The 12329-nt window shown below is 37.4% G+C and overlaps 1 protein-coding gene across 4 annotated transcripts in view; it reads right to left on the reverse strand.

The window, feature by feature from the left end:
- Window positions 1-1720: 1720 nt before the first annotated feature.
- Window positions 1721-12329, reverse strand: part of LOC123507664 (unconventional myosin-X-like) — an 86008-nt gene continuing 75399 nt past the window's right edge. For 2 of the 4 annotated variants that reach the window (XM_045260769.1, XM_045260767.1), the window contains 13 exons: window positions 11937-12098; window positions 11367-11632; window positions 11095-11251; window positions 10699-10835; window positions 10292-10494; window positions 9661-9792; window positions 9189-9355; window positions 8764-8971; window positions 8362-8507; window positions 7853-7972; window positions 7307-7546; window positions 6922-7125; window positions 1721-5925 (listed from right to left, as the gene is read on the reverse strand). In XM_045260769.1, the coding sequence (XP_045116704.1) occupies window positions 5713-5925; window positions 6922-7125; window positions 7307-7546; window positions 7853-7972; window positions 8362-8507; window positions 8764-8971; window positions 9189-9355; window positions 9661-9792; window positions 10292-10494; window positions 10699-10835; window positions 11095-11251; window positions 11367-11632; window positions 11937-12098 (2355 nt within the window). In that variant the 3' untranslated portion in view covers window positions 1721-5712. Of the gene's footprint in view, window positions 5926-6921; window positions 7126-7306; window positions 7547-7852; window positions 7973-8361; window positions 8508-8763; window positions 8972-9188; window positions 9356-9660; window positions 9793-10285; window positions 10495-10698; window positions 10836-11094; window positions 11252-11366; window positions 11633-11936; window positions 12099-12329 lie in introns of all 4 variants that reach the window. The other 2 variants (XM_045260768.1, XM_045260766.1) reach the window with 1 other exon arrangement.

Here is a 12329-nt window from a genome sequence, read left to right on the forward strand (position 1 = left end):
CGCCCTCACATCCACACCACACTATAAGATCACACTATAAAAAAAAAAAATAATAATAATAACTTTGTGCTCACTGAGACACATTTCAGCGCTAAGAAAGAGATGAGATTGGTGGGAGATTAATTATATACCGCAATCAATTTGTTTTCTTGCCATACTTTCGCACAGGGACATGGAACAAGAGGCTGCTAACTGCTTGTTATCCTCACGCCACACACTCCCCCTATCCCCTCCTGCCTGGTGCCTGCCTTCCTTTGACTGGAGGTGCTCCACATTGTGGCGCCTCTCCAAAAGAATGTACGTATATTTCTTTATTGACAGTTAAGGCGGCGTCACACTAGCACTTTTCCGTCGTCTCAGGCGATTTCCGTCGTCTTTTTACTCTTCTGTCAACTCTTTCCGTCGTCTTGAGTCAGACGGAACGCATCGAGAGAGAGAGAGAGAGAGAGAAGAAAATTATACTTAGCTTGGTTGGTTAAGTTAGGTTACAATACATATGAAAACAAACAAGAAATAAAACAAAGAAAACTAAGAACACACACATAAAAAGAAAAAAATCTTTGAAGCTTCGAAATACAACTGACAACACTCCCTTTCCTTACAGCATACTAAATTAACTCGCTCATATTAACACAGTCCCGCTACACACCTCCACTCACACGCCACTCATGTATACTTGAATCACCTTGGTATAACTGTGGTACTTTAAAATGGCCCTACCTACCCCTGGAACTGAGAAAATACAAGAAATATTGGGAGCATTTACACAGCTTTTTTCGTCTCCTCGCCATCTTCCTCAGAAATTCACATCACTCTCTCTCTCTCTCTCTTGACGTGTCGTTATGAGAAAGAGGGTATTAAAATTAAGCTCATTTGTAAATACTAAATATGAAATTTTCTTGACATAAATAAACTAAATAATATAAATAAATAGGTATATAACATGACTAAAAAGATAAACATAAACTCACTTTTAAATACCACATGGGAAATCAATTTTCATCAAACTATCAAGAGTTAGAAAGTTGAAAAAAATCTTGAACTGATAGATCATGAAAAAACAAACAAATAAGTATCATAACTAGGAAAATAAATAAATAAACATAAACTCACCAGCAAATACCAAATATATCGAGTGTCTCTTTTATCAAACTACATCCGGTTAAAAAAAAAAGGCAAAACCAAACTAAATAACAACAAAACCAAATAAATAAAAAAAATGTAACTAAAATTAAGAAAAATTCACTTGTAAATATCAAAAAGCAAATGATAAATAAATAGCATGCTGAAATTAAAGATGAATTGGCTTCTTAATCTCCAACTTATATCCTTCAAGTTAATAAGTATATCTGATCCTACAATAAGTAATAATTAAGGAGCATGTCTGATCCTGTTTCCTTCGGAGGTTAGAAGTTCATAGCATGGTTTTCAAGTTGCCTGCCATAATCTGAGGCACTATGTTTGGTGAATAATATTGGGAAAAAAAAAAAAAATAATAATAATAATATTGAATAAATAAACAAATAAATAAATAAAATAATAATAACAATAATAATAATAATAATAATAAATAGATAAGAAACTTACCTCGGTATTTGGATATGTGAAAGTGGTCGAGACTAGAGAGAGAGAGAGAGAGAGAGAATTTTTTCACTTCCATTTTTCATCACCCACTCATCAGCTTTAACCATTAGCCAAAAAGGTTCCATTTGACAGACAATTACAGAGCATCATTGTTATATATTTGTGTAGAAATAACATTTGACATATCACTGACAATATTTATAAAAGCTAATTAAAAGTCTCACACCAACATCAGAAATGAACAATACTTTTTTTTGCAGCACATTTGTCCAATCCACCGTGCCTTGCTTTCACCCTAACTGGAAGAATTCTCAAACACATCAGACTACAAAACAACTCATGGAAAAAATTACAGTATGCATTTTACATAGTCAGAAATAAACTTGGAATTGCATGGATTGTACAAAACTTTCTAGACCCACAGGGAAGAGTTAAACATTTCCTTCACTGTTGGGACACCACTATGAAGGAGTCAGTAGGTCTGAACACAAGGAATACATATTGAACATTTTGCAATGAAGGAATAAGAGTTAACATAATTAGTCAAGCAGCTCCATTGGCCACTTCTCTACATTGTCTTTATTACCATTGTTATATTATGACACTTCTTATTGCATCTCCTCATAATATACACCTGAAATAAAGAAAAAAGGAAGAAACCCTTCAATACTAGTACATACATGTTTTCTTTGTGTGATACATATAAGTGACTCCTTGTTTATCCTGTTACCATCAGTAAATTGTAGAAAACTGACTATCAGATACTGATGCACTTTTCTTTACAAACACAACATAATCATGAGTCCTAATTTTCTTTTGACACCATCATGAGTAAAAGATGCTGTACATTCACATTTTCTTCAAGGAACACAAATAATAATTCATTTTCTTTTGTCATTACCATAAATAAAAAGTTTGGTTTAGATTTTCTCCATAGAACAAAAATACAATAGCAACTCCTCATTTGCTTCTGCCACCACTATGAATAATACAACAGTACACATTGCTTTCATGGAACACAAATCATAAAACAACTCCTCATTTTCTTCCAGCGCTGTCAAGCCGAGTGAGCCAAGGAAGAGACCACAACCGAGTCATGGAGAAGCGCAGGGGAGATCAAGATGTTTGTGGCAGGCCAGACACACACACACACACACACACACACACACACACACACACACACACACACACACACACACACACACACACACACACACACACACACACACACACACACACACACACACACACACACACACACACACACACACATTTACATACCTGGTGAGTCTTTGGTAAAAATGTTAAGTACAAAAGGCATGAGAATCAAATACTGTTAATATCTATAATGCATCTTTGTGCTTCAAACAGCACACATATTTCTTAAAATGCTGAGGTATCACAATTTCTTTTTATATATAAACACAAACTGATCTTTTGTATTTGGTGGTGTGCACATAAATACCGAATCTTACAATCTGGAATATGTATAGCTTAAAATGAGCCACTTACTCCTTTCTTTTGTGCCACTACAGAGACCACATGGTGAGGACAGATACAAGACAGGGCCAGCACACACACAGGGTCACCAGCAACCATTCAAGAAGACACACAAACTGGTTAGTCTACACAGGCAGGTCACGTGAAGGAAATCCTCAACTGACTGTCTTGGCTTCTCAAACATTTACAACAATATTTTTTTTTTATTTTGTATCTTGAAAAAAAAAAAATAAATAAAAATAAATAAATAAAAGAAAAGAAAGCACATAATTTCTTTCACTTTCATTCTCAGCTGACTGTCTTTTCTTCTTAAACTTCCAGTTTTTACATATCAAGAAAGATAAAGAAAAAGGAAATGCAATAGTAATTTTTAAGGACTATCTCATTTTCACTCTCAGTTTACTGTCTTTTTCTTTTGACTGTTTACTTTTATCAACAAAAAGAAAAGAATATGAAAAAATCATTAATGCTCAAATATCACATTTTCAAAATGTTTGTGTCTTAACCCTAATTTAGTTCAGTGTTGAGCATTTAATATATCAGCATGCATGTACGTATAGAGAGAGTAGGACTGAAAGCACTGTAATAGTAATAATAATAATAATAATAATAATAATAATAATAATATAATAATAATAATAATAAAAGCAAATCTAGACCAAGCATGATCACATATTCATTGTTTCCAAAATAGTTGTTACAAAAATGTACAAAGCAAACAAGTGAGTGTAGCCCCTGAATACAACTGTTGATTGCGTTCATTTGTATTTGTTTGTGAGAATAAAAACTAACAAAGCAAAAAATATATCTATAATTACATAATAACATGTTGGACATGATTCCTGTCCTGTAATACTTTTTAGTTAAAGGCAAACCTAGTCTACAATCCATTCTTTATAAGTAATAATCCTTTTGTCACTTTTTACATTATATACACACTAGTATGTGGTGAGAAGAAACACATAAAATCTTTGATCATTAGCATCACACGCACATACACACACAAAAAAAATTAGTGTAAGTATGATAAAAGACAAACACATACATGTGTGCACGAGCGCACACACACACACACACACACACACATGCACTCAACTTTTCAAACATTCTTTAAGTAAAGGAAAAAGAGAAAGAAGAAAAAGAGAAGGGAAAAAAATCTCATCACTTAAACTAGTAATGTCCTTAACAGAAGGAGGAAGTACAAGACGACTAGCATAAACAAGATGGTGATTGTATCTGTCTTTTCCCCTCATTATTACCTGTACATATTGATTAGATCAGCACCTGCTGCTCCACACACCCTCAAGCAGCAGAGCTTGTGATAGGTTCCTGCTGGCTACAGGCTCCTCCACCACCACCACCGTCACCACCACCACCATACTCTCCTGATGGTGGGAGATGATCACTTTCTCTTTTTTTTCCTGACTATTCATAATGATGGTGATAGCCACTAGTTTCATTCACAATAGGTCTTTATGAAGTTATAAATATCAGTACAAATGCTTCTCTACTCCAGACTACTAAAGGTCTAGCTATAAGTGCCCACAGAAACTTTTAAGACATGCAAACTCTCCAAACTTAGATACCCATTTTTGCATCACACATTAAGAACAATCAACAAATAGTTAGCACCAGAAGAATATTTTAAAAATTAGGTTTGAAACTGTTGGTTAAAATACATACAAAACTTAAAGTGCATCAACTAAGCATGACATAAACATATCATGAGGATGAAGGCAGTGTTTTGATGGAATTATGAATAAACTAAATTAGAAACAATTTTAAAATAAAAATTCTATGAACATGAATCAATACAACATAAGAAATACTGATATAAAATAAGCACTTATCAACTTAACTAAAGTCATGAAAAGATTCTGTCATCATGGTTTACACTCATCCTTAAAAGCACTTGCTTTCTAATAAAAAATATTAACACAGAAATAATTAGAGCCAAATTCTTGGCACAACACTTTTTTAACAGGGGACTTCAGCCATTGTCTTTAGAGAACAAAGGCGAGCCCCGGCCTGTATGTTAAGCTCTTGAGCAAGTGAGTGAGCAAAAGTGAGGAGCCAAGTACTGCCAGCTTCTCACAGCAACAGCAGCAGCAGCCCCAGGAGGTGACCAAAGGTCATCCTGCCAAACACTTACAGACTCACTCTGACTCTTATTCTATGGGGAGACTATAGTGATGAACCTCTCAACAAACACTTATAATAGATTCTGGGTAACATGATGGAAATGAAAAGCAGATTTATTACAGAAAAATAAGCATATCATGTAGGATATCTAAAGAACATTTGCGCTCTGTATCTACTGATAAATATAATTTATATTCCTGGAGGTAATTACAGTCCAGTGCAGAGTATACTGAACACCATTATACATATGTAGCAAGGTAGATAAATGCAAAACCTGTCAAATACTGCACTGTCACATTCCCAATAATTTTTCGATAGTATGATTTTACCCTGACACTTGCCTTCCTTCCCTTCCCTGAAGAATTGAAAAATTTATTAAAATTTTCCTAAGAGCTAATCAGAAAATAAAATACAAAATATAACACAGCACAATTGTTATCAGATCACATTTCTTTTGCTTTGAGAGCCACTCAGCCACTCACTGCCCTACTGAGTGACAACCTCCTCGGTGAGTGTGGGTGGTGGCCGAGCCATAATGCTTGGGGGCCGAGAGCGGCGCGGCTCAGGAGGTGGAGCCCCGTCCTGCGCCACCGGGATAGCCATCAAGCCTGACGGAGGCCCACTGGTCACTGTGGTGCTCCCAATGGCATCCCTCAAGACTTCTGCATAATCTTTTATTAAGGTGGCAATCATGAAGGCCTGAAACGACGAAAGGAATAATTAACAAGTAATTCTTTTCACATTTCTTCTCTTACCACTCTACAAAATTAGCTTTGGTAATAAACTTAATTTAGTCATTGTTATAGGAATGTGGAGCAGCAACACTGAAAGTTGAATCATTCATAAATCAACATCTGAATACATCTTAGAGAGAATCTGAATTCAGTGTGTTAATATAATAGTACTATAGTAGAACTCATCCGTAGCTACCCACAAGGTGTGGCTCCTCTTGGGTGCGATGTTGCCACTGCTATACCAGTACCTTCTTCAAAGAAAACGGAGTGATGATCGTTCTCTACTTTACTAAAAGAAGTCAGAAGAGACCCAAATACCTATGCAGCTATATAGTACATTAAATGCAATAAAGATTCTGGTTATATACATGAAAATGAGACAAATAATTTACATATTTGTCATATACGAGTAGAAACACAGAGTAATATATTGAGTGGTTCCATGCTTGAGTTAAAGGTAAGAGTGTTGCCCGATTTGCTTTCTCTTGCAAGAAATATCTATTAAGGCGGAATATGAATTCCTTGGTCTGGCTGCGCAAGACAGTGTATGACGGGAAGCGTCAGATGACTGCAGGACAGTGAGTAGTTTGTTTTTATTGGAGATTTGGCATAGTCTCACGGCAGACATGGCCAACGTCCTATGGGTAGGTACGGATGAGTTTTAGTATAACACAGACATTGTAAGAAAGATAATCTCTTCTATGTTATCTTCCTCATGCATTTCACAACCCCATGTCTTTATTTTCATATATAAGAACATATTGTTACAAAATCATCCTCATGTCACTGCTAATCAGTTTATCTTTGAATAGTCAAATACACATTTCACCATGATCATGATTATAGATACCATCAAAATGTACTGAAAAAAAGTAACAGAAATACAATCCTTCAATTGTAATTGTCCTCCTTCATTCTTGTCTCTAATATTCTTCCTCCATCCTTGTCCAACTGTCTTTACCTGAGTTGTGTTGAGGATGATCTTGCTCTGCTTGCGAGTGGAGCCAGTGATGATCATGAGGGAGGTGATGGAGGCAGAGTAGTTGAGGATATAGTCATACTCATAAGTGCAGAGGACATTACGAGAACGGTGTTCTAGAAGGTGCACGCCATTTTCATCAATGGCCAACCAGAGTACTTTGGGCCAATTTGAGGTAAAAGATTGCTGCAAGATTATATCATTCAAGTTAGTGAAATGATAACAGATTCTCATTATTACCATCACATGTATTTGTGCATTTATCAGCATCAGATGACCCAATTCTATATACTACAGTAAAATGAGATAAATAGAGGAATGGAATCACTCAACACAGCAGCACTGTCACTACACAGCTAAAACTTACAGTCACATCAAAAATGGTGGCACGGTGCAAGGGCCACGACTTGATGAGATTGAGGAAGGCCTGCTTAGCCTCCTGTGAGTCCATGTTGAAGAGACTCTGGTGGTGCATCGCTACAGCCTCGTGTGTCACGCTGCTCAGGAGCCGTGGGGAGAGGGTGTGGGCAATCACCTCCCCATAGTCCATATTTGCCCCAGTGAAGTTCCCAAGCTCTATCTGGGCTCTTAGTGCACAAAGCATCACCTATATCATGAAAACAATGGTTGAGGTAAAGTTGTCCTGGAGAGATGTAAGATGCATGCATAGATCTCATTGTAAAAGTTTTAAGTGTAGAAGTGCAAACATTCAAACACATTGTAAAGATTAAAGTATGTAAATGGCTTTAAACTCCTAAAGAAATGTTACATAGTTTACAATTACATTCTAAATAATGTCTAACAGCTTTTTAATTATAAGAGGAATGTTTTCCACTTCCTATATAAACATTGATTTCTTAGATGCTTCCTGCTTATATTAGGAACACCAATGAGGAGCATAAGGATGACTCACAGCCTCCACTTGTTTCACAGGGAACTTGTCTGCCCTGAGAGTGTATAGGACCTGGAAGTAGAGCAACTCCTTTTCCACATTGTCAGTCAGATCCATCCAGGACTCCAGCAGCAAGTGTTTCTGGTGGGTGGAAAGATGCACAACACATTATTCCTCCTGCTTAATCAATGTATTTTGTGAAGGATTATGTGAAAAAGATGGATGGTAATGAAGAATGCAAAGAGGATATGCTAAAACATAAATAAATGGAAACTTTTGTAATGAAACAGAAATCAGATACTTAGATAAAATATATAGAGAAAAAAAAATTGTTGCACCTTAATGAGATGGACTGATGCTCAAGCACTTTCACTTTACAATGGTAACACATAATGCTGTTTTCTATCATGGTTTACTGGTCTGTTCCTCAGTCTCCTTCCTTCAGAGTAAGAAATCAATGATTGGCACACTAAAGTTACACAGAGGTGCAAGTACAGTGGTATATTGGTATTTCTTGCCACACTGCTTACCTTAAAGAGGAAGATGTGGTGGTGCTGGTGCAAGGAGGCTGCAGAGGACAGTCGGTAACGCTCCCATCGAGACATGACATCAGCTAAAACTTCCTCCATTGGGATGCATCGCTCAGTGGTTCCCAACATCTCATAGATGGCGTATCCTGCACCCAGAAACAACAAAAAATAGTCATTAAGTTTTCAGTGAGAACAATATAAGTTTTGTACCAAGATGGGGTTCATTGCTTTAAAGAAACAAGATATCTAAGAAAAGATATTCACATATTTGTAAAGTCCATCTCAAAAATAGGCATCCACTGATAATCACACTCTCTCTAACTAATGTATGCTAATAAAGTCTCTGTAAGACATCTTGTAGCTCCACATCCTACAAGAACAAGAATTTTCGTGAATGAATACCTTTGGCGGTGTCCTTCAAGCCAATCTTGTGCCTGATGAGCTCCACGACGTCACCTGCTGTCGCTGAGGCGTCAAACTCGAGGGAGTGGAACTGTCCATCCATGAAGTGAAAGCGTGCATAGATGGGCCGCCTGTTGATGGTGCACAGGATCTCCTGCTTGGAGGGAGTCCACTGCCGGCGCCGGTTGTTGAGCGCTTTCAGCAGACACTGACAACAACAATACTTCACTCAGCATGTCATCAAGACATCATTACATGCATTGCATGGTTTTACTCATAGTAAGTCTGTGGTTCCTCCCAATTTATATTTTCTTTATTAACTTACAACATAAAGGAATATAATGCATCTGTAGATAACAGTTTACAGGAAGAAGAGAGAAGCCATGTGTTATAATACTTCCTGAGTACACCTGCATCTGCCTCACCTTCTCAGCATAACGAGCGTACTTCCCCTCCTCAGACACATAATCAGTGGAGCACCGCTGAAGGTGAGCACGGAGGTACTTCCTCACATTTTTGTCTGTTGGGGGAATAACTGAGCAGAACAGTGTCAACAAGGACCAATGTCTTAGGTTGACTCTTGAATTTGGATCTGCAAAAGAAGAAAAAAGTGTGATAAGTTTTTCTTCAGTTTGGTTAAAGTTTTCATGTTTGCATCTAATAAAAAGGAATGTAACCTTTTTACAAAACCAAAGAAACTTGCAACTATAACTAAAAATCTCTGAGTGCTTCTTATGATTCAAATGATATACATAAAAGATGAATAAATGATAAATGATTCCCGGCTACTAATGGGACCACATACAGTGAGCTAGGCAAATACAGATGCATAACAACACAGTCTCTGTAAACAAATAGGAAAATAAAACTAAACACCCACACACACCACACACACACCTGGGTGGTCAGTGGTCTGTTTGATGAGCTGGAGGTAGGTTTCATTGAGAAGAATATCTCTCTTCATGCACTGCTCTACTATTCCTTGCACCATGTTCAGCTGCTGGTCGTCACTCGTTGCTGCCGTCTCAGCTGTGTGAAGGAATAAAAGTATCAAAAGTGATATTCAGAACAAACTGGTACTAAGGATATAGTAAAGGAAGTAGTTGCCAATGAAACAAGGGTTGTTGAAATAAAAACATGATGTGGTGGACAATGGAAATGCTGGAAAAACAAAAGAAGAAATATCAAAAATGGAATGAGAAATATGAATGAAAAAAGAAGAAGCAAAGAAAGCAATTTGAGAGAAATCAAGGATTAAAATTAAATGAGGAATAAAGGGAAGCAAAAGAAATGTAAAAGAATTCATGTAGTATGAAAATCTACTGTGACAGCCAATCAGAATTCACTCAAATCTTGGTAATCACAAAAGACCTGATTAGTAATTTGTTAGAGTTGCATTTTATCTTGAGTGTCTGGCCAGCAATCAATCCCCAGTGACAGCCTCTCGAGGCTAATTCATTCAATCCATATCAATTTCAGAGCATGACAAATCAGAGTCAACAAATTTCATTGGCATACTTACACTTACCATTGGGGTTGAGACCAGCATAAGTCAGTATGGCAAGGGATATCTGGAGTGCCTGCTGCTCTACCTCAGGTGATGGGATCTTGCTGATGGTCTGAGTGAGGGGAGTCTTGGAGAAGGCCCAGAACATGTGGTGGAAGCCCTTGTATGTCTCTGAGTTTTCCCCATAATCCTGGCGGAGTTTGTCTAGTTTTTGCTTGTTTAATCTGGCCAGAAAGAATCAACATTCAAATTATCTCATGAGTGACAGAGACAAGGGGCCACATCAGTAAATTATGTTACTGTGGTGAATCACAATATTTATGTTGAAATTAATTTCCTAGTTATATGTAACTTGGAAAATCATAAACTAAATGTCTGTAAGTTGAGAATTATCTTCACTTTCATCCATGAAGTTTGTGAACCGTTACCTTCTCAGTGTGCTGACAATAAAGTTCCCGCCCTGATCCACAGGTTTCTTGAGCATGTTGGAGTCAATTATCTGGCGTCGGCTGTGCACCAGGTGGTAGTAAAGCCTGGCACGGTCCTCACCTGTGATCTGCTTCACCTGCCACCACAACAATATATCATGCCAACATCAATACTCTCTGAGATACGGCAAATACTCAATATCTCAGCACCTGTTTAGTCCCATGAATATCAAAAGACGAGATTTTCTTTGTACATGACATTAATAACTCAGGATCACTTACAAACAAGTAAGAATTTAACCATTCCATCTCAAAAGATTACTCATGAAGGTATGATTTGGAAAATATTCAGAAAATATTCAAAGGAAAAGTGAATTCTGTGTTGTGAATACGAACCTTCTTGTTTGAGTCCATGTCTTTGATCCAAGATGCTAGCAAGGGAGAGTAACTGGCAATTAGGAAACCAATTTCTTGCTTCTCCTTTGTCTCAAAGACAAAACATTTGTGAGCATCTGGTAACGTTCGTAGAAGGTTGATGGTGATGAAGTTGTCGCTGGAAAAATACTTGGTTTCAGTCTTACATTCAGAATCATGTCAAGTATTCTCATAAGAAAACAAACAACAGGTATGAAGTATTTCAATAAACACAGGAGATTACCAAGTTTTACCTGGGATCTAGGAAGATAGATTCTATGTCACAATATCTGTATTCGTATAAAATAAATTTGTCGTCAGGTTTGATCATAGCAATGCCATCACAGTTGACACCCAGGATGAGCGTGTTGCCGTAGGACCAGTAGCCCCGGTAAGACACTTGGAACATGGTGGTGCCATACAGTGGGAACTGCATCACACATGTCAGGTACCACACTTTTGCCACAATATCTGTTTTCCCTGTCCCATACTGCTTGTGGGCTTGAGCAAGGATTGGCACCTAAGGGATCACCACAAACAAATATCAATATCTGTGCCAGTAACATATGTACTTGGTACTAAAATTGCACAATAATCAATATCTGATAAATATCCAATATTATACTGGGGAATGGTAATAATTCTTTGGAGTTATGATAATTTTTAAATACATAAACAGTGATGTCATATTGTAAAAAATAGGAATTAGAAAAAGCAATAATATCTAAAGATGTGCCAATAGTTTTAAATACAAGTTGCAGGAAGAGGTAAATCAAATGTTTGCAGCAGCCACACATGGGAGCAATGCAAGTCAGATGACTCACCCACTCAGCTTGTTTTTTGGTTTGGGCAATGCGATTAGGGAGGTAGAGTTGCACGTCAGCATAGAACTCTGTCTTGCCATCTTGTGGATCACCCAGAGCCACCTGTGCCTGCAAACCTGCCAGCTGCAGCGCCACCTTCTCGTTGATAGGGAAATCATCCGCCTGAAAGAGCAACACAGATCATTGCCAGTCACAAAGGAAAGTCCAATAGTGTCATCTAAAGTTGGAGGAAGTCCTAAAAACCTCCTCTTGAAAGAACTCATGTCATAGGGAGAAGTTCCAGAGTTTACCAGAAAAGAAAAGAATGATTGAGAATACTGAGCAAAGTATACATAAGGGGACAGTGTTACAAGGCCAGTGATGAAGCCACTTGTCTCAGTTGCTAAGTAGAAG

Source organism: Portunus trituberculatus, chromosome 23 (genome assembly GCF_017591435.1).
Source record: "Portunus trituberculatus isolate SZX2019 chromosome 23, ASM1759143v1, whole genome shotgun sequence".
NCBI classification, from domain to species: domain Eukaryota; kingdom Metazoa; phylum Arthropoda; class Malacostraca; order Decapoda; family Portunidae; genus Portunus; species Portunus trituberculatus.